General features: G+C 39.1%; 1 protein-coding gene across 1 annotated transcript in view; it reads left to right on the top strand.

The window, feature by feature from the left end:
• The first annotated feature begins 370 nt into the window (after positions 1-370).
• PARD3B (par-3 family cell polarity regulator beta) overlaps positions 371-26,766 on the top strand; it is a 354,547-nt gene continuing 328,151 nt past the window's right edge. Inside the window, exons 1-2 of the mRNA XM_042822376.1 lie at positions 371-484; positions 749-850. Of these exons, the coding sequence (XP_042678310.1) occupies positions 371-484; positions 749-850 (216 nt within the window). The remainder of the gene's footprint in view (positions 485-748; positions 851-26,766) is intronic.

The following is a 26,766-nucleotide window of genomic DNA, read 5'->3' as shown; positions in this document are numbered from 1 at the left end:
ACCAAAATATCTTGCTGCTTAACAAATGAGTGGTTTCAGTGCAAAATGAAATAACTGCAGTTAAGGGTAAATTTTAGATAAAATAGGGATGTTCTGTGTGTTTTGTCAGGTGGCTGTCATCCAGCCACATGAATACCTAACCCTCCAACTAACGTGGGGGGTAAAAGGGTTGTGGGTTAGCCCTGGTAGGCAGCTGAGCCTCACAAAGCCACTCTCTCATTCCCCCTGGTGGGATTGCAAAGAGGAGTGGAAAGGTAGAAGTGAGAAAACTGCTTTGAGGTTAGTGGAACAGGCATAGCAACAGCTGTGTGTGTGGCTGAACAGCCCTTCCTTTCTCCTTATTTCTCCCAGCGTTATTTTGCTGGGTGCCATGGCTCGTGCCATGGAATATCCCTTCATTCCATTGGGGTCAGCTGTCCTGACCGTCCCCTCTGACCCCTCACTGGCAGGGCAGCATAAGCAGCTGAAAAGAACTTGGTACCATGTAAGCACTGTCCAATAGCTAAGTATTTAATTTAGAAGTCCAAGTGTGTAAGGCAATGTAAATATACATTCTAAAACTTTTTTGCATAGTATTTTATGGGTAGTCTTATGTCTGCAGTTTTAATTTCCTCTTTTTTCAGTAATTTTTTATTTTAGGAGAAGCTCCATGCACCTTGGTGGCAAAGAGGTGGGATACAGAGCTGCTTTGTCTGTTGGCAATAAAAACTTGTGAGGTTATGTTGAGAAAACTTGTTCTCTCTTACAGGATCCAACTTACTGGGTGAATATTCACCACCTGGAGTATACAGATGGAGGAATCCTGGACCCTGACGATGTGCTGGCAGATGTTGTGGAAGACAAAGATAAGGTAGAGCTTGAATGAAAACACTACCTTTGCTTTTTTTTGCTGTGTCTTTTCAAATAACTAATGCTACATTCTAATTTCTTGGCTCTGTGGCAAATGAGGTGTGTGTTGAATATTCTTAAATGAAACACATCTGCCTGTAGGTGTTGTAGCTCTCCAATCTGGGGACCAGAGGTGGAAAGCATGACCGTAGCCGTGAAGATAATCAGAGAAGCCTGGCAGCTGATGTAGAACTTAAAAACTTTTTCAAGCAGTTTTGTTTTTCCTCTTATTATATGAAAATGTTGGTGAAGGAATGAGAATGACATCTTTTTTTTTAATGCTACTTAAAATGTCTTTGATCTTCTTCTCTGCTTAGAATTAAGTTTTTTAAAGAGTCATTCAAATGTTGTGGTTGAATGTGTGACAAAATAAACGGACAAACCCTATGATGACTATAACAGCTGTCCCAAATGTGTTGCATTTCAGGAGGAGTTTCTGTGATTTGTTAATGAAAATTTAAGTAGACTAGTTATTAAATCTCACAAGCTATAACATCTGTACCATGAGATTCAAATGAGACAGGTGTCCTTTCTAGGTGAAGGAATAGATGCAAACAAGTCCCTTTTAATGTTATTATAATTATCAGAAAAAATTAGCTTGAGAAACTGGTGACTTATATTCATCCCCCTCTCTGCTGTAATAATTTATAACACTTAGCTGTTTTATTGTTGTAAAAAAAAAAAATAAAAAAAATCAGAGGGAACAAATGTCTAGTGACTTGAAACTAAAGATCTAAATGTAGTAAATGTTTATAGCTTCGAACAACTAGCTTTGTCTACATAAGTTGCCATATGCTTGGTGAGCTCAAAAATAATTCTGCAGACAAATGCTAGTTCTGCCTGCTGTTGGTTGTTCAGTGATTTAATAAAAGTTGCATCATTTTGCTTACAGTTAATGGGAGACAGTTTGTCAGTACCTTGGACTGTCTAAGAGGTACTTAGTGACATTTAATGAGCATTTCTTAGAAGCAGTGAAGCTGTGGTGATGGTGTTTTTTCATGTCCAATTAGTATTTCTTGTTTGACCGTATTTATTGAAAGCATGCTTAAAACATCATACAGCCTTCTTTCTGGCGGTGTTTGGAGGCTAATGACTGCTCTCTGAGGATTAACACTGCTATATAAGGTATAAGATGTCATAAAATCAAGTAATCGCAGTTAAGGGAAATGGCTTACTGATGTCATCAGTCAATAAAAAAAATAACACATCTACCCAGGATTTCCTCTGTTTGAAATACAGACACACGTTCATGCAAATGTGAGCAGTAGTTTGCAGGATATTTGATCCATCATCCAATTTTCTGCTTGTTCCCAAAGCTGTACTGTTCTTTATCAGTGGGAATCGCTGTGGCTGAGAATGTGTTGCTGATGAAATTTCTGGTTCACATTACAGGTTCTTGCATGTTCTGTTATAAAAGTGCCAGGTGGGATTCTATGGTTTTGAGGCCGCATTTTGAAAGGAGCCCAGGAAAGCAGGATGTTATTCAGTGGGGCACTCTGAGGTGGTTTAGGAATGCGGCAAATGTCTCGATTTCCCTTCCAGTGATGCCTCAATTACACGAGGTGCACAAAGGGAAGATACATGCAGCTGTGGCTCGAGGTGATGCTTTTTGTGGCTGTTGTCTTTTCTTCCGAAGGCCTTGGTGAACTGGTGATATGTAAGACTTGTTGAACAGCAGCAGCTGCAGTGACATATATGTGTTTTTAAACTAGAGAAGAAACATGTAATCACATAACTAGACTGCTGGTTGAGGAGTCAGAATATTATTTTGAGTGGAATTGGGCCATGGCATCTCCAGAGTATTGGAGTTGTTGGCATACAGAAACCTGTAGGCTTGTAGTATGATCTCATAAAGAAGAATGAGCCCTATAAAAAGGGCTACAAATATACTTTTTAATAGTTTTATTGTGCCCTATTAACCTTTGAGCCTTGGCCTATTCCAGCTGAATATATTGGCTAGAGGACCTTTAAGCTTTGCAAAAAAATGAGTGGAGGTATTGAGATCTAAGAGAACTGATATCTAATTTGGTGTGTAAAGCCCCTAAATAGGTGAAATGATCCTTGGTAGGTATATTTATGTGCTGATTCCCTTTGGTGAGGGCTGTCTGTTGGGGTGATAAATGAATGGGCCGCAGCTTTGTTGCTCTCTTGTCCTTGTCATCCTTTCCTGTGTGTGCAAGGCACTAATGCAGTCTCACAAAATCAGTCATTCTATACATAAAATAAGCATTAACTTAACCTCTGTGTCTTTAAACAAAATTGTTTGGCATTGCTGCCTATCAAGCGCCTTTATAATGCCAGAGTGAACTAACTGGTTCATTTTCTTTGAGCATTAATCCTCTCTAGATCATGGTTTGATGGCAGAAAATTAGCACTGTTTTTGTGAAGCAAAATGCACTTGCTAATCTATTGGAATTCTTTCACTGTAGCAACAAAACAGGGAACCAGGGAGAGCTGTCAGATGTAATTTCTTTTGAGTTTCCCAGGTTCTTGACAGTCTTTACCAATAGGCGGCTGAGGAGGCACAGCTACTGGCAAGGAGAGCAGCCAAGTGCTGCCATGGGTCGGTACTGGTGGGGGCCATGGAGGGCAGAGTGAGGGGCTCTGGGTGCCTGTGGCTTCGTTGGGAAGGAGCTCTTCCTGACTTCCTGCCTTCCTCTTGATCTCACAATTAAAAGCTGGATGACAGGCAGCACTGTAGAAGGAGTTAATAGCGGCTAGCTGCCTGGTATGCATGCTAGAGCAGGTAACTTCTATGTGCATATAAACCAAACCTTATTTAGTATTATAAGCGAATGATTGGGCAATTCTTTACGGCAAGAGCTGTTCTCGCTGTTACTGCCATAGCAATAATGCATGGGGTGTCAAAGCAAGCCTTGAATAGTTTTAGAATAATTTTGTTTTCACTGAGTTGACTAGCCAAGTTGTTTATGTCCTGGTTGCTCTGAATGATAGATGAACTCAAAAAATCTAATTTTGTCTTTTGAATTAAAAAAAGAGGCTGTTTAAATTGTCTGGTTTTAATGAGCTGAAGCTGTAAACGGGGTCTTTTTTTTTTTTTTTTTTTTTTTTTTTTTTTTTGTATGTTATTTAAACAGATCTCTCACTTGAAATGACTTTTTTTATTTGAGGAAAAAATGCCACAGGAGAAGTTCTGTTATACCAAAAGCAAAGACTAAATGTTTCCCTTGGTATCACTGTGTAGAGCTTGGCACATCTTAACTGTATAAATGTAATGCGCCCATCTAGATTTCCCTCCATTTTATATGGAGTCATATTTTCAAATGTGCATAAACACACAAAAGGATGTAGTGAAGCTATGTGTTAATAAGCTAAAATTTTGCTTAGTTTATAGGAGAAGAACTGCCGGTAACTTTCAAGAGCAGAATAGTCCTCTATATGAAAAGTGTATTTTTCCTATGAAGTTTTCTGTCTAACTGTCAAGAGCAGTTCGCATCTTGATGGAACTAAAGACAGAACAGGCTTTCTGGTATGCTGCAATCAGCAGAGCCCTTCTTGTGGTGGCCTTCTGTCAAGTGTTCATTTGCTTTACCTTGGCAAGGCTCCCTGTGCGAGCATGAGTAACACTGACAGAAGTGCAGTACTGCAGTGTCTGCCACTCAACCAGCAAAGCCCGTAAACTTACGCTGGAGGACGCTGCTCTGTGATCAGTGCTGCTGGCAGGTCACTAGTCAGCCTTGAGGATGCTGCAGTATGGCCTTCCTGCAGCCTTGTTTGTTAGAAAGTCCATTGCCTTGTTTGTTTGTTTGTTTTTTAAGGGGCTGAAGAAAAAGGGTATGTGATGATTTTGACTAGTGTTGCGCTGATACTAAAATATCTAGTGTGCAATGTAATCTTGGAGGATGCTAAGTGACTTCTTAACCCTTAGTTTAGCCAGGGTTGTTTCTGAGTGACTCTAGCCTCAGTGAAAAGTTGAAAGCATGATCATATTGTGGATGGAGCTTGGTTTGGAGAGGTTGCTTCAGCAAAACTACAGGAAGCTTGGCTTCAGAATGTAGACTCCCAGGCTAGATCTAAATGTACAAAGGAAAGGTCTCTTCAAGCACCTCAGACGTGTTTTCTTGTAGCAGCTTCTGGACTTGCTGTTGTTTCCAGGTAGGCTAGTCACTAAATGCTCTGTGATTGCTGTGCTTGCACTGCATTCATTCTGTGAACCGAGCAGAATTCTGCAGAGCTGCCAAGTTGTGCTTCCAAAGGGAAGGCGGTGGTGGGCTTGAAGGTGAGAAGTTTAATTCAGTTGTATGGAGGTGATTCCATTTTTTTCTTCCTGCCATCTATCATTTTCTTTAAATGGAGAAGGAAGTCAGAACTGAAGTAACTTTTATGCAAGCAAGAGAGGTGTGGCTGGAGAGTACCTGAGGTGATGAAGGAAATGGTTTTACAAGCGTGTTGATAAATGGCAAAATGAAGTCAAAATAAAAAGGCAAGGAGATGGAAGTATCTCAGTTGTACTAAAACAAAATACAATACCAACGGGCTGTGGAATTCTGAGGGAACAGTTCTCAGCAGGGAGCTACTGCACTGCTGCCTTGGAAACTCCCCTGTGAGGCGGTGGCGGGGGCCTGGATGTTGGCTTAGTTGTTAGCTTCCAGTGGGTCAGCACAGTCTGAACATGTGAGGCTTCACCCATTGTTTTGTGGTGCGGTTTGATACTCAAATATTTGTTCCATACCAATTATGCATACTTAATAGAGCAATTTAATTTGGGCTCCAGTCCTCTGTGTAATTGAGCTGTCTAGTGTTTTCTCTTGGGTTTTGTAACTTTCTGATAACTGGAATGCAGAATGAAGAATGAAAAACTCCAGTGTGTTGTATGGCAATATATTACACTGGTACAGAAAAAAGCAAGGTAAACTGTGTAAGATTTTGTTACAGCTGAGAGCAACAGCTATAGCTGTTGAAGCAAATGCTGCGGTGCCTTTATGCAGGCTAGTGTTATTCACTATGTTACTCAGCTTCCCTGGAGAGGCTGTGGGTGGTTGTTTTTGTTGTTTGTTTAATGTCCTTTGATACTAAGGGTTACTATATAGGATATATGTGGGTAGCACAAAAGGCAACTTAAGGGTAGTAGTTCCTTAGAATGAAGAGCTGACGTTTTAAGTGTGAAGTTGATGCAGACTGGTCTGTACTGGTGTTACAGTTCAAACGCTATCTTTCATAAAACTTGCACAAAAATAAGCATGTGGTAGAGGAAGAAAAAAATGGAAACATAGTTTTTCCTGCTCCTGGACAAAGTTTTTGGTATGTAGCGTGCATTGTTATGATATTTAGTTTTTAATACCAGGGCCAAGTTATTGTTATGATATGCATGCTTTCCTGGGCTGGTTGCAGCAACTAAACCCTGCAGACCTGAGATACTTAGCGCTACTGGTGAAGATCTGGCTGTGCTCCCCGTGAGTCTGAATGACCTGGTGGAGAGAACCACAGTCCCTGTGGGCAGCCAGTCCCTGTGCTCAACAGGGACACAAAGTTCCTTTGTGCTGATGGGGTGAGAACGGGATTAGTGCATCAAAAGCTTAGGAAGTTCTAAGGTAGGGAAAAATAACGTTGCAGAAGTTCAGCAAAGCTGGCACATAAGGGCTGTTGTACTTCTGGGTTTGGTTTTAATGTTGATTTTAAATGTGCTTTTCAGGCTGTGTAGTAACTGTCAGAATATTTGTTGGTATTTGATGATTCCTGCTTCTGATTTTTGAATTGGTATCTTATGGTTTCAGTAACAAGATCCTATAAAAATGCATGTCTTAACATTTTGTTAACATAGCTAGTAGTTCATTCTTCTGTCAAACACTAAGTTGGTAGAGGTTGAAGTAAATCTAACTGTATTCTAAGTAGTGTAATTACAACCTCCAAAAGCATGATTAAGTGCTTAGCTTTGGTACATTCAAAGCATTCTGTTTCTTCCTTTTAAGATATTTTGTGGTATGATGTTCCAGTTATGATTTTCCATAGTCAGTAGCTGGGATACTAAATTCCTACTGTTAATGGTAATAACAGGACAGTACTGTTTATTAAAATATAGCTAGTTTTGTGCAATGGAAATACAAAAACGCTTCTGTGAATAAAGCCTTAAAGTATAGAAGAAAGAAGTGAGATACAGGGAGAACCCTGAAGCAGGATGGGGTAGAACAGAGCAGCTGTCCTTTTGTATTGACTGCAGCGATGGCTTTTCTGCTACTCGGGAGTCCCAGGCTTTCTTAAAATCACTGGATTTGTTCCGAAGGACCGCACCCATTTTCCTGAAACCTGCTGGGTTTACATAGGCTTTATGTAGAGGTGCCTGTATTTTCTTATTTGTTTATTTTGAAATCACGCTGGGAGGCAGTCACTGAAAACAGACCTTGGTCTGCAGACCATTTAAACTAAGGTGGAGTTTTGTGCTTACTGGTGATGGAATGGTGTGCAGGCCACAAGCTGCAGCCCTCTTATATTTCCTTTTGTTTTTCTAAATTATTTTTTATAACAAGTAATAAAACCAAATGCATGCTTTTCAGGAAGAAAAGGTTTTATGCCATTTTGAGCCACCGAGATGAAATATCTGCTTAGTAACTCTTGAGCAGTAATGATGTGAGCCACCGCATACCTACATATGCATAAAGGTATTTTGGTAGGAGTTGGTCTGATTACTTCTGAAACGGGATCTGAGCTGTGAGTACCAGAGGGGGGAGAAAAAAAATCGCCGTCATTAGCACCTACTAAGCAACACGTTATTTTGGTAATGCGGGTTTTCAGAGTACAAATTATGAAGCTTTGCATTTTTATGACGTTTGTTTTTAATTTCTTGCTGCAGAGGTGCCATGCATTATTCAAGATTATAAAACGCTCCTGAAATCCAAATCATTTGGTTTTGCTGATGAGGTTTTCAAGCTGTGTAATTAAAGAACTGTATCCACATAGGTTGGAACTTCAGGACTCCTTAGTGTAATCATCAAAATAACCATTTTTAAGTGTAGTATTACGTTGTGTGCAATTATGCTATCATGTCATCCTGCTTAGTGGAAGCTTTCTTGTAGTAAACTTCAGGCTTATCAGTGTGCTTCAAGATGAGGTTTAACAACAGATACCTGGTCAAACATTGCTTAGCTTATTAAAGATGATTCAGTTTTACAGACTTAGGGCCATAACACAGTGCCTGTATGCATAAATTAAGTACGGAAGTTGATGTAGATATACAAGGATTGCTCCAAAAATAATGCATCCTATTTAATTGTGTTGGCCCACAGCGTCAGAGGTGGCTGTTGGTGGCATGGCAGTAGAGGTGAACCTTCCAGCTAATGTCCTGTTACGTGTTGCTGCTGTGTGACAGATGGCAGCAGAGGAGCGGTCTGACAAAATGAAGTCTGACATGGAAATGTGGATGAAGCAAAGGGGTGGAATTGAATTCCTTCCTGTGGAAGAAAGTGGCACGCATTGACATTCATTGACGGCTGCTGAACGTTTCCAGAGATCAAACAGTGGATGTGAGCACAGTGAGGCAGTGCGTGGTGTGTTTCATCAGCAGTGATATTGGGTCACTTCAGCTGGTGCAGGTTTTCATAAGCACAACATGCAGCTTCTTGTTCATCAGTGGTGAAAACACATAGCTAATGGTGGTGACTGTGTTGAAAAATAGTGTTTTGTAGCTGAGAATTTGCTCTATCAAATTGTTTTACTTTGCTCTTTGAATCTGTTGTAGCTTTCATGGAAATAAAAAAGAAGCATTACTTTGGGAATAATCTATATACTACAGTTTGGTTGGAGGCTTCATTTGTGTATGCTTTTTCTATAACATCTTGTTGAAAAGGGAACTGAAAACAAGCAACAATCAAAATGTGGGATGGAAATGCACGAAGGAGTGGTCAATGAGATGTGCTGATGCGTTATGTGGTTTCCCAGAGCATGTAGAGAAATAGTACATGGCTTTATACCACTTTTTTGCAGAGTTGCACTTCTTCGTGTGGTATGTGGTTTCTTACTAGTTAAAAGTATATAAATTATGCCTTTTTTGTTACTGCCTTAAAAAAAAAAAATCAATCTCATATTTCTTTTTTTTTTTAATATAAGAACTAACTTTTTGATTATTTCAAGTTCTGCTCTTATGATTATTTAGCAGGCTATAGTAATTGTGGTAATTAGTGTGGTTAGAAGAAAAAATACACTTTTTCCAGTGCGTTTTTAACTTTAAGGTATAATTCTCAAGAGGGTAATAAAATACACTGTGGTAGATCTCGCAATCAGGTTAAAGCAATCAAGTTGCTAATCATTTTTTTTGGAAGAATCTCCATTAGAGAAGATGAAGACTTGCTCTTTTGCTGAAGAAATGTCTTCATTTACTGCTGATTGAGGTTCTAAGCTTAAACTGCTAGGTTTAGCTTGACCTAGGTCTTATTAGTGGTACATCAAGTTCTGATTGCTTGCCTTCCTGGGACTACACGGGCATGGCTGACTGATAAGAAATCAAAGAAGTGGATTTCAGAGTACTGAGATTTTCCTGATTTTAATGTTTTATAACTTCAAAATGTGAGGAGTCTTTCATATGGTGCTAATGCATTTCATATTAGCACTTCTGAAAAGTTTTTCTCAGATGGCGTGTTACTTATCGTTTAATGTTCAGTCTTTAAGGAAGGCTTCCCAATCTTTCTTTTGTATCTTAATATCTACCCCATAAAAATCAAAGCTATACGTAAAAACTGTATGATCAGGGGGTTCCCATAGCCTGGTATAGAATAATGATAATGAGATGAACAAACAGTGCAGCAACAGGATGTGCTGCTGCACCTTTGTAGCACTGAAGCCAAACTGCTGGAGTAGGTATGTAATACATTTTGAGAAGAACTTTGATAGCAGGGGGTGATAGATTTAGTTTTGACATAGAACAGATCTATACTCAATTAAAACTGTCTGCTGACTTATTAATAATCCTTTCATGAAACTGAAATTCTTGCTTTTGCCCCTCAAAACTGTGATGAGTAATGAAGTGATGACTGTGAATTATTTTTTTTGTTTTTTGTTTTGAGACCTTGCTATTCTTTAAGATTGCATAACTTTTTCCTCAAAATCAGCTTTGTGTTGCTTGATGTGAGTAGAAAGTATTCTTTTATAAGTTTATTTTTAAAAAGAAAATTTGGTATCGTTTTATTTCTACTTTCACACTTACTTTTCAGCGTAATGCATAGAAAACTACTTTTTCTCCTGCTCCGATTTTGCGATGTACTGTTGGTTCTTTTAATCTCTTTTTGTATGTCTTACTGAAATATAGAAAAATGGAAGGTGTTCCTGACTTACACTGTTATCCACGAAAGTGGAAAAATGACAGCATCAGTCATGATGGGGAGTATCATCCTTGACGTGTCCTTTCCTTTTGCTCCCGATCTTGAACTCAGAGCACTGAACTGCTTATATTAAGAATCATGCTGAGTGGACCTCTGAGCAGAGTCTAAACATCTTCTGTGTTGTATAAACCCATCTTGAGGTCTCTTGAACCTTTCTTGTATTTCACATTAGAAGTAGTTAGCATTTGTTTTCCTCTCCCTTCCTTTGCTGTCATTTTTAGAAGCTTGTTCCAAAATGGCTGACCTCTGGTTTAGAAGTTTTACCTCCTACCTTTCTGCAGAAGCTTGATTGACTGACAAACAGATATTTAACTAGCAGGCAGGTATTTAAGCCAGCACTGATCCAAGCATGGTTTCATCTGTTGCAATTTGAAGTAGTTTTTCAGCTTACCAGTATTCACTAACTGCATGTGTTAATTCTGCCAATGATGTTTTCCATTACCTTCTTTATTACATTACTATGTTTTTCAACCTAATCATACAAGGTTACATTTGTCTCATTTTGCAACTATATCAATGTCGTGGTTGACTGATGCATCAAACAAATGTTTGTGTTCATCTTTTCCAATCTCCGTGTTTTTAATCTGTAGCAAAAATTCCGTTAGGCCACGTGCATGGTTGTGAAGGCTTTGATATAAAGATGCAACTGGCTCCTGCCAAGTATTCTTAGCACCTTTGGAGTTGAAAATTATGTAGACGTCAGCCAGTGGGTGGCACAGCCACATGATACCAAAGGTTGGGGAACAGGAGAGGAGGAAGGGCACGCTTTGGTTCTTAGGCAGGATATGGAAAAATTTCAGTGAGTTTTCTTCTGTGTAATGGAATAGCCTTGGATTTCATATGAGAGATGCAACATACTGTTCGAGTTGTTTAGCAAATTATTTTAAATGGAGGACTTCTTACAAATTTAATTTAAATACTTTAATTATAATAATTATTTATTATTAAATAATTTAATTCTCAGTGGGAAGCTATTCCTGTGACTTTCTTATTGCCATGCTCACAGTCAAGGGTTGTTGACAGGAGAAAGGGATCTGTTGGCTGAGAGTTCTGATAGGCTTGCTAAGAAAAGCATTTACAAGCTGTATAAAGAAGCATGCAGATAACTTCTTCAGTGTCGCTGAAGGGTGCAGTATTTGTGTGTCGTTACTGTTGTGTGAATCTTGGATCTTTGAGCTCAATTGCTGTTATAGCAGGTCTTACCTTTGTTGTTCTGGGTCAGCGTGGTGAGCACTTGTATGGCTTGGACAGGTTTTGTAGAATACGGTGGCACTACTATTGAATGTTGTTTTTGTACTGTTCTGTCAGTTCTCCAGAGTGAGGGTTAATTTCCCTTGTTGCTAACTGAATGAAATAAATGATTATTAACACTTCCTCAGTATGGTGGTTTGTTCTGAGAAAGTGGTTATTGTGGCTGCCGCCCAGTGATAGGGGTTCATTTAACAACGTGCATGGTAATGAAAGTCTGTTCTTTCCTGTTTGTGATGCCTGTGCCAGTTAGCTCCAGGAGACAGCTGCTGTGAAATGTCCAAGGTGTCTCTGGATCCACGGAGTCAGTGGGGACGCTGCACCTTTGTGCAGACGTGGTGCATTGTATGCAGTGACCGTAATCTCTTGGTAATTCCAACAGGAGAAGTGTCATACTTGGTTATGCAGAGGGTTTGTTGCTTTTGAGGAAGCATCTTGCCCTGTGGGTGTTTGCGTGTTCGTCTTTTACTTTCTGCAGAACAGAGCCTGGCCTTGGGATGTAATGCAAATAACCCTGGCAACTTGGGTTTCTGTCAAAGCTTCTAAAAGGCTTTAGGTAATTTCAAGATGATTCTAATGCAGCTTTAAGTTCTAATCCATGCTTTGAAGTAGAGCAAATTCAAAAGGCTTCTTGTGCATGGCCATAGATTAAGCGTTTTTTTGTACTTCAAAAAAATATTATATTGAATATTCAGATTGATTGAATTACTCACAGTGATGGAAAACAGAGCCCTTTGGTTATCCAGAAGCAGAGTGCAGCAGTTCGTAATTATGGATTGAACAACCTGGCATGGAAAGGTGGAAATAATACTAACATTCCACAGGCATAATCACAGCCTGATTACTGCCTTGGAAATGTTTATAAGAGAGGGCTTGGAGTATCATTTTAGCAAACAACATGGAACATAGGTCAAATTTAAATGAGGCAGGTAACCAGCCGTGTTGAACTTTGGCTATGTTTCAAGACAAATGCCTGAGACCCAAAGGCGATTCTTGTATTAAGCAATGGAATGTTAATAATGTTTGCTTCGTACCAAAAATATTTTTTGTTTCTGAGCAGCATATGACTTTTCCTTTTGCTCTATGAAGCAGCATAAGACACTTCCTTCCTTTGTCCTGTATATCCCTTCCTATGACTTTTTAGAGCAGGGGTAAGGCTCTGGGGATAACATGTTTGTGTATTCGGAGGTTACCCTGATTTTTTTATTTATGATGATGAATCTTAGGACGGTTACCATCTCCATCTTATTTTTGCTCTGATTACTTGTGTCACTGGGGTGTTTTCTCTATTTCCTCCACCTCACTCCAAATCAATTATCAGAGAATGTTTGATCTGTATTATGAAGCAGTCTGACAAAGTGCAAAACCGTGCTTTTTTTCCTTAAACTGACAAAAATATTAATAGCAAATTATTTCTTTACAAGTGCTGGGACGTTTAAAGATATGCCAGCTTTCTGTGTGGTAGTGTTAAATACTTAAGCATAAGCATTCACTTGATGGCAATTCAAGTAACATCTTCATAGCTAGAATTCTTTTGAGCCTTGTGTAATATGCTTCTTGTTCAAAAACCCAGGGTGGAAAAACAAATTGATTTGAAGAGTCTTGCAATTAATCAAATACATCAAATATGATGTTTCAATCAGCCTTGTGGGCTGGCTAGCTCATCTGTTCCTACCTAACAAGCAGTGCTGCTAAATGAGGGTTTAGGTTTGAGGGTAGATGTGGGGGCTTTTATTGTTATTTCCTGTCTCATCTATATAGAGGCAATCAACAAGCCCTATTTCCTTGAAAGTAAAAATACTGCAGAAGGGTTGGTCTTCATCTCCTTGAACGTAAAACTATGTGGAAGTGATTATGGTGCAGCATAAAAGGTTGTGCAGCTATGTCGATTAGCCGTGCCACTTCAGAGTTCAGAAAATTCTGATGATTGGCCACAAACACGAGAGGGAGAGCTGATAACTGCAGCATTTGGAACACCAGCTTTTCCTCATTAAAACGAATGTGGTTATGAATAATTCTATAATTTTGGGGTGCTAAAGCGTATTATAAGAGCTGGACATGGAGATTGTAGTTTGACTGGAAAGAATATCCTTGTACTGTGTCATTTAATTGACCAACAGCTGTTTCAAAAAGTACAAGTATGTAGCGATCAGCAGGCAGCGGGAGAAATATATCAAAGGGTTCAGAATGGTCGGGATCACTGTAAACATGAGACGTAAGGTGTTTGTGGGTTGTATGCTTGTCTGCTTTAATTAACTGTATTCTCTTAGTAGAAGAGGAGGGCTTGGAAGCTAATTTACAGGTGTTGCAGCAGACTTACCTTGTTGCAGATGAAGGGAAGAGGTGAAGGTGAGAGTGCCCTGCATGGTGGTAGGCAAGAGCAGAGCACCTCATTTAGTCCTAGTTATATTCCTCTGTCCCTGTACAGGGACATATACCATGAGACTCTTCTGACAATTCATGTGGTGATTTTTGTGGCTTATATATTTTAAAAGTGAAAATTTAGTTAAGGGGAGAATATGGATCCTTTTAAAATGAAAGTACATGAATGCATACTTTCACCTGTCCCTTCTTCCATAGCTTCATTAGTAATGCTAGCCACACTACGGAGGATGGCTGAGAAAAAAAGATATTTTGAATTTCTTTCAGTCATGTAAGATAGAAGTAAGGAGGCGTAACAGCACATGAAGTATCTTAATCTCATGTTAACATTTGATTGAATAGAAAACAGTGGGTGTTATTAGGACTTCAGTACATGGTTTTTTTCCCCAGCTTGTTCCAACTCTATAACAAAACTGAAAAAAACCAACCAACCAAAAACAAAAATGAAAAAACCCCACAAAACAACAACAATCCACCCTGCCAGAACTGTTATCACCCACCCTGATAACAGAATTGTTGTCAACTGATGTACTTACCTATGAATGTGTTCTGCAGTACTATTTCAAATGGTGGGGAACAATGACGACATTTTAATGGAAGGTACATTACTGACTATGGTCTAAAACAGGTTAACGGTGATGAACTGTTGATTTCTAATAGTGTTATGTACACAAACATTGGGAAACAAAAACACTAGCTTTTTTGTTGTTTGCGATATGAGAAGAGGCGTCTCATCCCTCTGTGATCTGCGTGTGCTCTTGCTTCCTGCCCCTAGCTGTCAGGACTTCAAGTGCTATGCTTCCCATTGGACCCACCCTCCATTCCTTCTTTATAACGTACCTTGTTTCTTATCTGAGGTGGTTATGTAAGGTCTTTTGAAATTGCTGGCATGTTTGAAACTCTGCCAATAAATAACATCAGCTGGTTGTCTGCTTGAACACTTAAAAGAAAACAAAATAACCAAAGTCCCCTGTCCTGAGCAGTAGAATCTTGTTGGGAATTTGCATGTGTGTGAATAATTGGTTTTACTGCTTGGATTCCTGGTAGTTACGTTCCTAGGCTACTTAATCCATTCATCTTGAAACTACAGAGTGAGAATTTTGAGGGAATTATGTTCTTTATTATAAGTTAGTTTATGTTTCATCTGTAGCAAGATCCTTTCACCTGTGAAGCCACTAGGCTTTGTATAAAACACAGTCTTGGAGTTCTCAGACTGACCTGTGGCTTCTGATGTACCACTTCTTTATAACATCATGTTAAGGCGATTGACGAATGAGTGCTTTTTTTAAAATTCAGAAAGCAAGGTGTTGTTAGGCTTAGGTTTTTATCTGTGGAGTGTTTAGTGTAATTTATGGGGAAATTAAGTGTTTCTTTCAGGTTATTTAGGGTGTCAAGATTGGTCTACGTTTATGTGGAGTTGTGATCTATAACTGCAGTTGCTTTTGCTCTGATGTGTGTAATTTTAAGTAGCTAAACAACCTAGCTTTTATGTAGGAATAAACCTTTTTGAGTACACTTACCTGGAATTTCAAGCAAGTGATTTTGTTACCATGACCACTTACTTGTGTATATTTCCAGCTGGCAAATGTCTGCAGATGGAAGGAGTCTACAGGTAGATGAGGAACTTGCGTGGTTGGTGTTCTGTGGCAGGATTTCTGAAGTTTAACTTAAATTGGTCATCTCACCTTTATTCTGAAGCTGCCTTGTGCTGGTCTTGCTTTAACATCTGTGATTTTAGAGCTCTTGGTGTTTAGATGAGGGGGAAAAACACACACATAAAAACACCAAACACCAGAAAGCCAAAACCACTATTGCATTATGTAATCAGTGGTAGTGCCTGTTTAGTTGACCTAGAGAAGAATAATTAGCAGATTTTTATTAGATTTGATGCGTTCCATGTCTGTAGCGCAATCGTACAACCCTGAGAGCTTGCTTTTCTTTGCAGTTTTTTCTTTTGTTTGTTTAATACTGCAAATACCTTGCAATTTCCATTTCATGGTTGGGATGAGGATGTGGTAGTAGCCTTGGTCTTTGTAGCGCGGAAACAAATGTTGACCAAAAGTGTAAGAATTTGTACTTCCTGGCTCATTTCGAATTTATTATTATATAAGTAGCTAGGGGGCTGGGTCTTGTTCCTGGATGGTCCTTATGAACTACCAGTGCAGAGATGCAGTAGTTTTTCTTTGACTGATACGTTGCTGTTGCTGAATCTCGTTGTGTTGTGCTTTCGGAAAACATCCCATGTTTCCGAATAAGCAAGCCATATTCCTTTTTCCTATTCTTTTTTTTTCTTTTTTTTTTTTTTCATCTTAATTTCATTGTTTCCAGCTGCTGTCTTGCCAGGAAAAGAAAGCTACAGGATATATGGTTGGATGAACATATTGCAGACAAGACAATTTCTTTATTGAAGTCTAACACAAAGTCTGAGGCTCTGTCAGAGTGGCAACAACCGTTTATCCAAGATTGCCAAGTTTTACAGGAGATTGATTTATTTTGGCAGAGTATTGGAGCACATACAGAACATCTTAAAGAATTGTTTTGCATTTCTCAACTGACAGATTTATTAAACCTCATCACCTGTGCTTTATGGAAGAAGGTAGGTGCAGAGCTGAATGAATTGCAAGAGGCAGGCAGTATTTGAAAGTGGCCACAACCAGCTCAGAAGTGTTTGCGACATTAAAGTTTACTGTGTGTGAAGGTGAGCTACAAATCTAGCTACAGTGCTGTCAGTATTGTCTGTATTTTCTGACTGCTCTCCTGCAGCACCTCTTTGTCATGCCAGTCCTCTTCCATTATGCACGGGGTCACCGTTGATAGTAAACTGAGGCTCTGGGTTTGTATTTTGCTACCAAGTGCAAAATGAGAACTCTGTGCTGTAGGAGGTGTAGTTCTTCATCTGTTTTTCTTGCTGGTGGTGGCTATCAGAGATTTGATGTTGGCTTTGGGAAACTTGGCGCTGGGTGTGTGCTTAAGAAGTAGGAACAGATATAAACATTGGATAGTAACTGTATTTAATGGCCAACCTACCAGCCTTGTAAATCAGTGAGCAAATTGTGCATAGGCCAAGCAGCACACCTCGTGGGAAGTGGGAGTAGTTTACAAGAGCTGCAGCAGCCCAGCTGTTGGCCATCGGGTCAGTCCCCTTGCCTAAAGTGTGGCAGTGCAAGGGCTGGGAGGGCTCACCTTGGTACAATATGCAACACTGGGGGCTCAGCCCTCCTCTGCCTGTCTCTACCTGGTTGTTCCTTCCACTTTCTCTTTGCCTGTCCTCCATAACCTGAGCGCTGGTGAAATCCCACTACTTGCCCCCTTCAGTCTGTTTCATCGTTGGCAATAATTTATCATTATTTGTGGCAAGGTCCTGGTGCTTAGAACTGTCTCATACATACAGTGTATCCACAGACAGACCTTGGTGAAAGAAGGCTTGAAAACTGAGATAAGAGGCAGAGTAATATTCAGCCTGCCAAACGCAGAGATGTTTTAAACAATTAAGCATTTTCAAGAGAAGAAAGAAAAACTCTTTGGAGTTATTTAGCACTTTTTATTCACTTCAAATTATTTCTAATATTCTGTTAGCTTGCTTGTGTTGAAGAATTTGTAACAAGCCTACGTATAGCAAGTCTAAGAGACACCTCTTTTAACTTAATAGAAAAAGCAATTTTTGTACAATTAGATATTGATCTGTTCTTCTCTTTGTAAATTTCTATTTAATAGTTTGTTACTGCATTTGTTAGCTTTTGGTGGCACAAAATGTAAGTAACCCCAACAGTTAAATAATCACGTTCCTTGTTTTTTAGATAGTGTTCTTTGTTTTTAACAGTATTTTGTAACAAGGTGGTATCTCTTCATTTGTCTGTCTGGGTAGACATTAGGGTAGAGTTACTCTGTTGCCAGTGACTTGCAGTATGATTCCTTTAATTCTGTTCTGTTTGGAGTTTGTGCTGTGTAGTTCAAAGCTTCTGCTTCAGGAAGGAGTGGAACTGAATGAACAGAATGAAGGGAGCCTTTTAAATGAATGAGTAGTAGGTGCTTGCATTTGCAGCAAACAGTATAAGCCCATGGAAGGCTCTTTTCAAAAGAAAATTTTAAGGTGAACTTAGGGTCTTTAGATCCCCAGATGTGATAACTGTTAAACAATATAGATCTTACCTTCAGGCCATGCCCATGGATTATTTGGGCAAGTATTCATGTTGTGCATTGTATCATGTGATCTTTTCCCCATACATTCTAAAGACACCATTTCAGAACAGGCATTGATTATTATGATCTGAGGCAAATAGTGAATTTGACAGAAATGATGCACAACTTGACTTTCAAGATTTTCAAGGGTTGTGTTGTAACTCAGAATGAATAAAGGCACTTGGTATGTTTCTGGTCATAAAAATAAATGGCAAAGGCAATTTTAAAGGAAGAAATTCGCTTCTATCATATAGATATGTGACTGAAGAGCAGCAGTTCCACGTTTCCAGCAGTTTAAGCCTGGTAACTTTGGAGTATTAAACAGCTCTTCCCTTTTTAGAGATTGAGGCAACTTCAGGTGATTGCTAACTACTGAAAACATGGAGCATGTATATTTTGGGTTTGGGAATATAGGTAATTGAAGTAGTTAGGTCTACATGGTGTTCTGGTGTTCTCTAGATAAAAATAACATGATATTTTGACACTTGAAGGCTTCGCACTACAGGAATCCCAAAAGATGAATGCATATCCTTCACGTTAGAGCTCTCAAGTCTGTGGCCCAACAAACCTTATTTACAAGCACTGTTTTTTGCCTTTGAACTTGTTCATCATCTTGATCCTCTTCCCCTTTTCCCTTTCCCTGCTTGGAACAAAGGCTGTGGGAAAACTCCTAGTTTGGAAGAATTGCACTCTCTAGCATTGAGTGGTTCTGAAATTTTGTCATCTATCATTTACTTTCTGAATAAAGAATGGTGCTGTGTTAGCTATTGCTGGCATTGTTTGGAGGGAAACGAATTCGAAAAATGAAATAGTCCTCAGTCATTTCTGCCAATACATGTTTTTGGTACTATTTGAAGGAGCAGCAAGATCTACGTGCATCCATTACCTCCAGTTGCTTTCTTTCAGCTCTCAGGTTCCATTCTGTGCACTGTCCCTGTGGGCAGTGGAATGGCTGTTCTGTAGCGGTACAGGAGAGGAACAGACTGAGCTGGGTTTTACTTTGTGTTCCAGGTGTTTGCTCCCTGGTCCCTCTTTTAGGGGATTGGAGAGTGGGGGTGCAGAAAGCAAGGATCAGAAAATGTCACTGTGCCTTAAGGAATGAGTGGCAGAATTCTGCATTGTCCTCGTGATAAGCACATAAGCAAACGATTTGGAGTATGTTTTGTGGTCTTCTCTAAAAGTGGAATTAAAAATGAAATAAGTGTTTGAGAAGCTAAATTTTAATTTGATATCCACTTGATAGTTCTGTGCAGAACTGCTCCTGTCATTGATTTTACTTTCTGAAACACTGTTTTACAGCCTACTTAAAAATGATTTTCCTACATGTGGGAAATACTGAAGTAATTAAACACATTTGGGTTTATGCATAAATTTTCTAAAATTAACTCTCTCTTTCACACTAATCTTTCTTGTCTTTAATTGGGTTGAAATGTGTGAAAAGGAAAATGGTTTGATAGGGAACTATTTTTCAAAGAGTAGTTTAACAACTGTGCATATAAAGGAGTTGCTAGATACACTTGGGCCAGGGAGGCAAGGCCCCTTTTGTAATGAAGGGATGTATTTTTGCATCAGTTTTTGCTGCATCATTGTTAAGTAATCTTCTGCATCCTTTGCTGTTACACCTCTCACTCCAGTGGAGAAATTAAAGCGTGTTGCAGTTAGGAGCAAAATACCCTTTCACTTAAGGAATTAAAAATCCTTAATCACAAAATTGGAATTATCACTTTGCCTGTGATATGGGGACATTAGCTTGTTACTTTCTTTCTCCTTTTATTTATTATTACTTTCTCCTTTTATTTATTTTTTTTCCCCAACAGAGTTTGCTAGCTTATTTACTAATAGCAGGACACATTAAACTTTTTTAATCTTTAAATGTAACAAGTAAGTAAACTAATGCGTGGCCCACCTGGCCAAAAAATGAGAAAGCATTCTGAAATGTGTTCAAAGTTAAAAATGTGTTTCTGGGAAAGATTGAAATGTGATGGAAATAGGTGTGAAAACTCTTTGGGTGTACGTCCTGCTGCAGTAAAGTTCCTATAAGGGAAAGGAATAAACAGCTGAAATATTTTGATTCCAGTGGTGACCTTCTTTTGCTTTCTTTATAGCCATTTTTGACCTCTTCTTTTCTTCTCATTGAATTGTCTCTTCTTTTGAAATTCTTTTCTTGTGCTGAGAAGGAAACTAGCTTATTTCAGGTGTAAGTATATACATTCCCCTCTCTTTGATTTTGTTATTGCCCTAGGGATTTTTTTTTTACTTTTAACTCTATTATCTTTGTTTTCAAGGTATGTTTACTGAGTAATTAATTTTTTTTCAGTTAACTGGAGTTTATGAAGCATATCTTGGGATCAGCACTTAGTCTTTCACGTACTGTAAGAAAATTGAGACACATGGTTATGTGTTTTGTATTCAACTTTTCACTTCTGAGTAAGTGATTAATCTTTCCTCTTGTCATGTCTTGTGTCACAGTAGCACTGTTTTCTCCCTCTGACAGCCTGACACTGTTTAAACATCATTCTAATTTTGCACATGAGCCAGTGTAAGAGAAGGCAAAAAAAATCAAACCACGTGAGGCATGTCACAATAACTTATTTTCAGAAGCAGCAGGCTTGTAGATGGCACTACTTGCTCTGTTCCATCCTGATTTCTGCTGACAGCAGGCTGTGGTGATAAGCACATATAAGAAAAATCAGGAGTATTTCAGACAACAGAATCATGGGTGATTGCATATCTTAGTGTAAAATGAAAGGGCAAGGCTTACGAGAGGAATGGGGTGATGCAGCCCATACATGAGCGAATTGTGCTGCTATCTGTGCCTTTTTAAGGTAATGACCTGCTCTGTGCCACATGTTTTAGGAGTTCCCGTTTCCTGAATGTGCTACAGTTCTTGACAAGTCATACCCGCCAACTTCAGCAATTGAGTTTTCACCTTTAAAATTATGTATTGATATGCTCAATTTGTCCCTTTTTTTGTGTGCATGTAATTTCATCAGAAGACATTCTGAGATCATGTCTAAAAAAGGTGGAAATGCTCAGTTACAGGTGTCTTTTGTGTCTTGCATATGAAATCTTTTATGAAGTGCCTCTTACTTTTTCAGTCATCTTAAGTGCAATTGTGTGGCAAATTCTTCCTCGGTGAAGTACCATTTCAAGGAAAAATGGGAAAATACTGATGTTTTGTTTTCCTTTTTAGGCAAGCTGCACAAGAATATGAAAACAATCTTTGTGATGTTTCAAAACCATAACTTCAGTTTAATGTGGAACCGAGCATCGCTCTAATCTCAGACACGTGTGATCTCGCTAAGAAGGATGTCCAGCCAGTATGTGTAGTGTGTATGTAATGCTGTCCTAAAGAAAGACAGCTGGATGTCCAGCCAGTATGTGTAGTGTGTATGTAATGCTGTCCTAAAGAAAGACAGCTGTGGAAATTTTATCTTAATTCCTGCCTCAGTCTTAATGAGAACTGAGGGAAGGAAAAAGGCAGAAAGCTTTTGGTAACCTTTTGTGTGGTAGAGTGTTAAGTGGTGTTTTGTAGATTTTTGTTTAATGCAAACAAAACTTATTTTTTTAGGTTGCAGTTGGGTTGCATGCATTTCCTAGGCAGTTTGTGGCGACTATGAGATTTGTTGAAGTACCATGGTTTTAATGGAGCTCTGTTCTTTTCCACATCTCAGTGGAAAAATTCATCTAGGTTGGAAAAGTCGGTATTGGTCACACATTTCTTCCAGTGTTAAATCGGGCTAATGTGGTCAGCTCTGCCCTGGGAACAATGTGTGTGGATAAAAAAATTCCTAGCGAAATCTGTAGTGTTTTCTCTTGGGAGAGATTACATTATGTACATCATCGATAAGTAATTTTTCTTGTGTGTAAATGAGATGAGTTAAGGAGTTTAAGCTAGAAATTAAGTAGCTTATTTTGTTTTAATGTTAGTCAAAATTCTGTAGTAGTGATATCTTTTCTTAAATGATGCTGCTTGAAGAACGAGGATGAGAGATTGGAAAGGTGATGGAGAGTGGAAGTGAGCCTCTAGTTGTTATGGGAAGATGTTCTTTCGATACTTCAACTATCAGCTGTTGTGTATACGATTGTCTTATGCTTCTTCTTCATTATTTTTCAGTGTTGGGGTACTGAACTGTTTTATGTTTTCTTTTCTCCTGGACAAAAGTGAAGGTGCAAGGCTAAATAATCTTACTTTGCTTCAAAGTTTAAACTTTTTGGTGATCTTTCCTCTCAAGAAAACAGTAGCTTAAACTCTTCTCTGGCTAGCCAGTTTTATCAAAGGAGGGGGGGGGGAAGGAAAAGAAAAGAAAATCCACTTGGGTGTCCTTACCTGGTTGAAATACAGCATAGGCAGAGTTCATTGTGTCCCAGGGCTTATCAGTCTGCAATGGGCCTTAATATCTGTAGGATAATTGCCATTGGGCTTTTCTGATTTTATTCTTCTCTCAGTGGCAGCACAAATGTGCACTTAGTATGGAAATTACTTACCCTTTTCACTGTTCAACAGCAATACCGTTAGTATGAGAATTGGGTCTAAGAGATAACTACTGCTGTGTCTGTCTATGGGATGCATTCTGCCTGCACTAAATACATGTTTTTCAATTTTATTTTGGGTTTTGGTGTGTCAAATAACATCTCTGGGATTTGCAAATATTCTCACCTCTCTCTCTCACTTATCCCCTGAATGAGGCAATCAGATGATCAGCCAGGAGTGCTGCAGCAGTGTGAAATACTGACTGAAAAGCTCTTGTTAAGAATATAACCTCTGTTTTTTCGATTCAATCTCCTGCCTAAGGAGGGAGAAGCACCTTGTGCAGCCTCAGGCATTGATGTACTGGGCTTGCGTGTCTCTGCACACCCTGCCTGGGCCTTTCCACGTTGCATCATCTTTCTCGGTTGGTGCAGTCGGCCTTGCGATAGGCACATGTTGTTGTAAATGTCACCGCGTGCATCTGGAGCAGTTCTTGAGACAAATTGATGCGTGTATGTTATAACAGAATCTATTTTAGTTGAGTCACTTCTCGCTGCGGTTCTGTTTGTTGAAATCCAAACTACCAGAAAAAAATCTTCCCGTCTCTCTATGCCAGATGTATGGCTGATACCTTCCTTGGACCTCAGGAGGCTGTGTGGATGGGGCAGTTCCTGATGACTTTTTAGGCCTAGAGTACTTGGTGGTAGTTACCTTTACAGAGCTTGAAGTTGTGCATGAAAATAGTTTTTGTAATTCTTTTAAATACATTTTAAATTTGAGTAATGGAGATAACCAGTAGTTTATGGATCATACATATGCACTTGGACCTCAAGTCATCTGATGCAGAAAAACAAATCAATCTGTAGCCAAACCTAGTTTCATAGCTTCTTTTGGGACAATGAATACTCAGTAATTTTTTTGTCATTGTAGATTTTTATCTTGTTCTGGGTGGACTTTGGCTTCCTTCCAGCAGTAGATTTGATGCCAAAGAAGTCGCTTGAGGGAAGTTCTTTTAGAGAAAATGAGGAGAGAATTGCCCTATTTTTGCTTTGTAGGTTCTGCTAAGATGTTTTTAGCTTGTGAGGTATTTTTTTGTTGGTGTTGTTTTGGTGTTTTGTTTGCTTTTTCTTTTTGTGTGAGCAGCCCTGGAGAATGGAATGGTTTCTTAACTCCAGTGCTTGAAGATGCATATTGGAAACTACTCATTGGGTGTCCTTTTTTTCTTTACCTTCCCTCTATAGACTCTCCTTTCATGCGCAGGACAGATGAAGAAAGTGTTGCCAGTGAAAAGAGGGACTTGTCAAACTTCTTTGAGTCATAAATAAGCTTTTTTCTTGTTTCTTGTTTTGAATGCCTTGGAATTACTTGATCACTTATCCTGCTGCTCCTTTGGGGTACTATGTGCTGTTGGCCTAGCGCAGCCTGTTAAGCTGTTGACTCAACACTTAAATAGCCCTGACTGAAAGACCTGTCAGGCGGACCCTTAATTGGAATTTGTTACAAGGGCTGGTTTGTATTTTGCTGAACTTGGGTTATTTGTGAGAGAGATTTCTTAAAAAAAAAAAAAAAAAAAAATTCAAGGATAACAGTGAGCTAATGAAGGTCTTTGATCTCTTCTGTACAGAAGCTAACTGATGTTTGGGTTGCTCATAATTAATTTCATCCTTCAAATTAATTTCTGTGAGCTTTAGAAATTAGCAGTGAAGTATTTCAGAGCTTTGGTCTTCTCCAGCAGATGCTGAGCTTAATTGCAGCTTTGGGGGATGTTGTTTGTGACAGCGGGCAGCGTGCTGCCACTGAAGAGGAGATGCTGGTGTTCCAGGGCCTGTGCCTCCTGCTGCCTTCCTGAGTTCTTGGCTTTGCCCCTCTCTCCTCCAGATTAAGTGTCTGAAGAACGCTTGCTTAAAAAACAAAAAAGCGTTTCTTTAGTTTATACAGCCTTCATTGATTTAGGTTATGAGTGAAGTGGTTTCAAATGCTTCTGAAGAAAGGAGGATGGACAAGCAGGTTGGATTCATTTAGCTTTAAGACTAAATTATTACCGTGCAGCAATTTAGCACTTCATTCCTGAAAAAACTTTACAGTAATGGCAAAAAATCCTAAGAATTCCTGCCTCTTTTGTGAGAAAACCTGGAGACCAAATTTCACAAGGCTAGAAGGAAATTGCTGTTTCACTGAAAGTGAAGTGATTATAAAATCCAAAGATTTAATCCTAGGGTGACGGTTTAAATAGCAAGATGAAATGAGTTTTAAAAGCCCTTCTGGTTTACTCCTCTCTTGTGAGCTCTCCTGCTTGCATGCAGGCAGTGCTGCAGGGTGCTGGGTGAAGTTTCTTGGTGGTTCTTGCTTTCCCTGAGAAGTTTTTTTTCATGATCTTCTGTTCTTTATTACCTCCCTAAAATAGCTGAAATGTGAATTGTGCTGCTCTCTTTTCAGTTTGCCTCCACGTGAGCACTCTACCCAAGATTCATTTGAATTAATGAAATTCACCATAAAGGAAAGCCCAGTAGGAACTCTTTAGACCACAACTCTTGCAGCAATGGATCAGAGGCTCAATGCTTGTGTAACTGAAGCTCCCAAATATTCCTGTTACTGTATCTTCTTTTTCAGTGGAATTGTTTTAGGACACAAACCACTTGATTGCTTTTATATTTCCTATGGGATTTCTTCACTTTGAAAAACCATATTAAAAAGCTTGGAAATGTCCAGTTTTTTTTCTCTACATAAAGAATGTCCTTTTTATTATACTGCATTTACTCAGGTGGTCTGAAACTGCAGAGCTTCTCTGAAACCGTGTGGTCCTATACCCCCTCATGGGGAGAACTGTACCAAATGGAAGTAGTCCCATTGACTGAAATAGCTAACTGTGCCATTGGAAATTTCATCTAATACATAGGGCTTTGAAGTACAGTGTTAGGGCACGAAGAATAGGAAGAGAGATTTGTTCTGCTGACTGTAGAGGTGTGAACCTCTTAGGCTAGTGGTGTAGCAGAAAAGCAAGTGGAATGTATGTAGTCTCAATGCCTTGACCTTGTCAGCTGCTCGGCTGCAAAACGTGGTTAGCTTTAAATTTACAGCAGGAATGTTTTTTCTATGTTTTTCCATTTTGCTTAGTATCCTGTTACAGTTGAAAGTCAAAATGCTAGAAGGTTGTATTTTCTGCTAGAAGGGCATAGAAAGAGCTGCTCATGGTTGTCCTGAGGCAAAAGAAAAGCTAATAATGAAAGAAATAGTTCTATGCCTGTATAATATTTAGTCTGAAAAGAATAATTTCCGTCCATTTTGGAGATATGCTGATAATCTGCATTTCAGCAGGCCAGTGAGTATTGTGGATGAGATCTGCAATGTGAGAATACTAGATATTACTGCAGTGTGAACAATTTACTAATGCTTTCTCTAGGATTAATTTACACTGCATTAAGTAACTCCGGAGGGGTGGAAGAAAAAAAAGCAAAGCAGCTTTCAGAAAGTATACCTATCTGTTCCTTTGCTTTCTATTAAATGTGTAAAGTGTCTTGTCACAGAACAACCCAAAGCTTCACAAGTCACTTGCATGCACCAGGTGCTCTCTCAGACTTTGTGTATTCCTTGGGCAGGTAGAAAAGGTGAGCCATTCAGGTTTGGCAGCACATCAGGACAGATTGTGAGAGATAAACATAAGTGGAATTGAGAATTCTTTCCGTATTGCTTTATGAAATACTTTTGGATCTTTTCTTCTCTGACTAGCAACTAGAAATAATGGATTGGATTGATTCTACCTAGACAGTATTTGCTTTACATGTATCTCCAGAAAACAGCAGAAGAGAAAGCTGGCTTATATTCAAAACAAGCGTGTTAATGTTAGAAACAAAAATAGAGGTGTCTGACTAGTTTGTTCTCATTGTAGTTAGGCAATAAAAAATGTAGACCTGCTATGTAATTTCGTGGCCTCAATAGCTTGACAACTGGTGTTTTTGTCTTTTTGTCTTCTGGTCTGCAGGACAAAAAAGGCTAATGAGGTGGGTGAACTTCCAGGACCAGATTAAGAACTTCTTAAGCTTCATAAGCATAAGGCTGTGTTATGATGAAACACAGGTAGACATTAGGTGACATAATGGGTTTATTAATTGTTGGGGAAAGGCTGAATTTAAGTAAGAATTGGGTGAACCTTTGCTCACATCAGAGGACAGGTCTGCAGATAGCTGTGTGCAGCTCCGCTTGGATGACTGGTGATGCATGTAATTTTGCCTAGAGTTTACTGAAATATTTATGCTTCCCTAGACTGCAACC

This window comes from Centrocercus urophasianus, unplaced genomic scaffold, assembly GCF_019232065.1.
Source record: "Centrocercus urophasianus isolate 14NV4802_14NV808 unplaced genomic scaffold, USGS_Curo_1.0 seq_20, whole genome shotgun sequence".
In the NCBI taxonomy this organism is placed as follows: Eukaryota; Metazoa; Chordata; class Aves; order Galliformes; family Phasianidae; genus Centrocercus; species Centrocercus urophasianus.
This window is presented reverse-complemented; position numbering and strand designations above follow the sequence as displayed.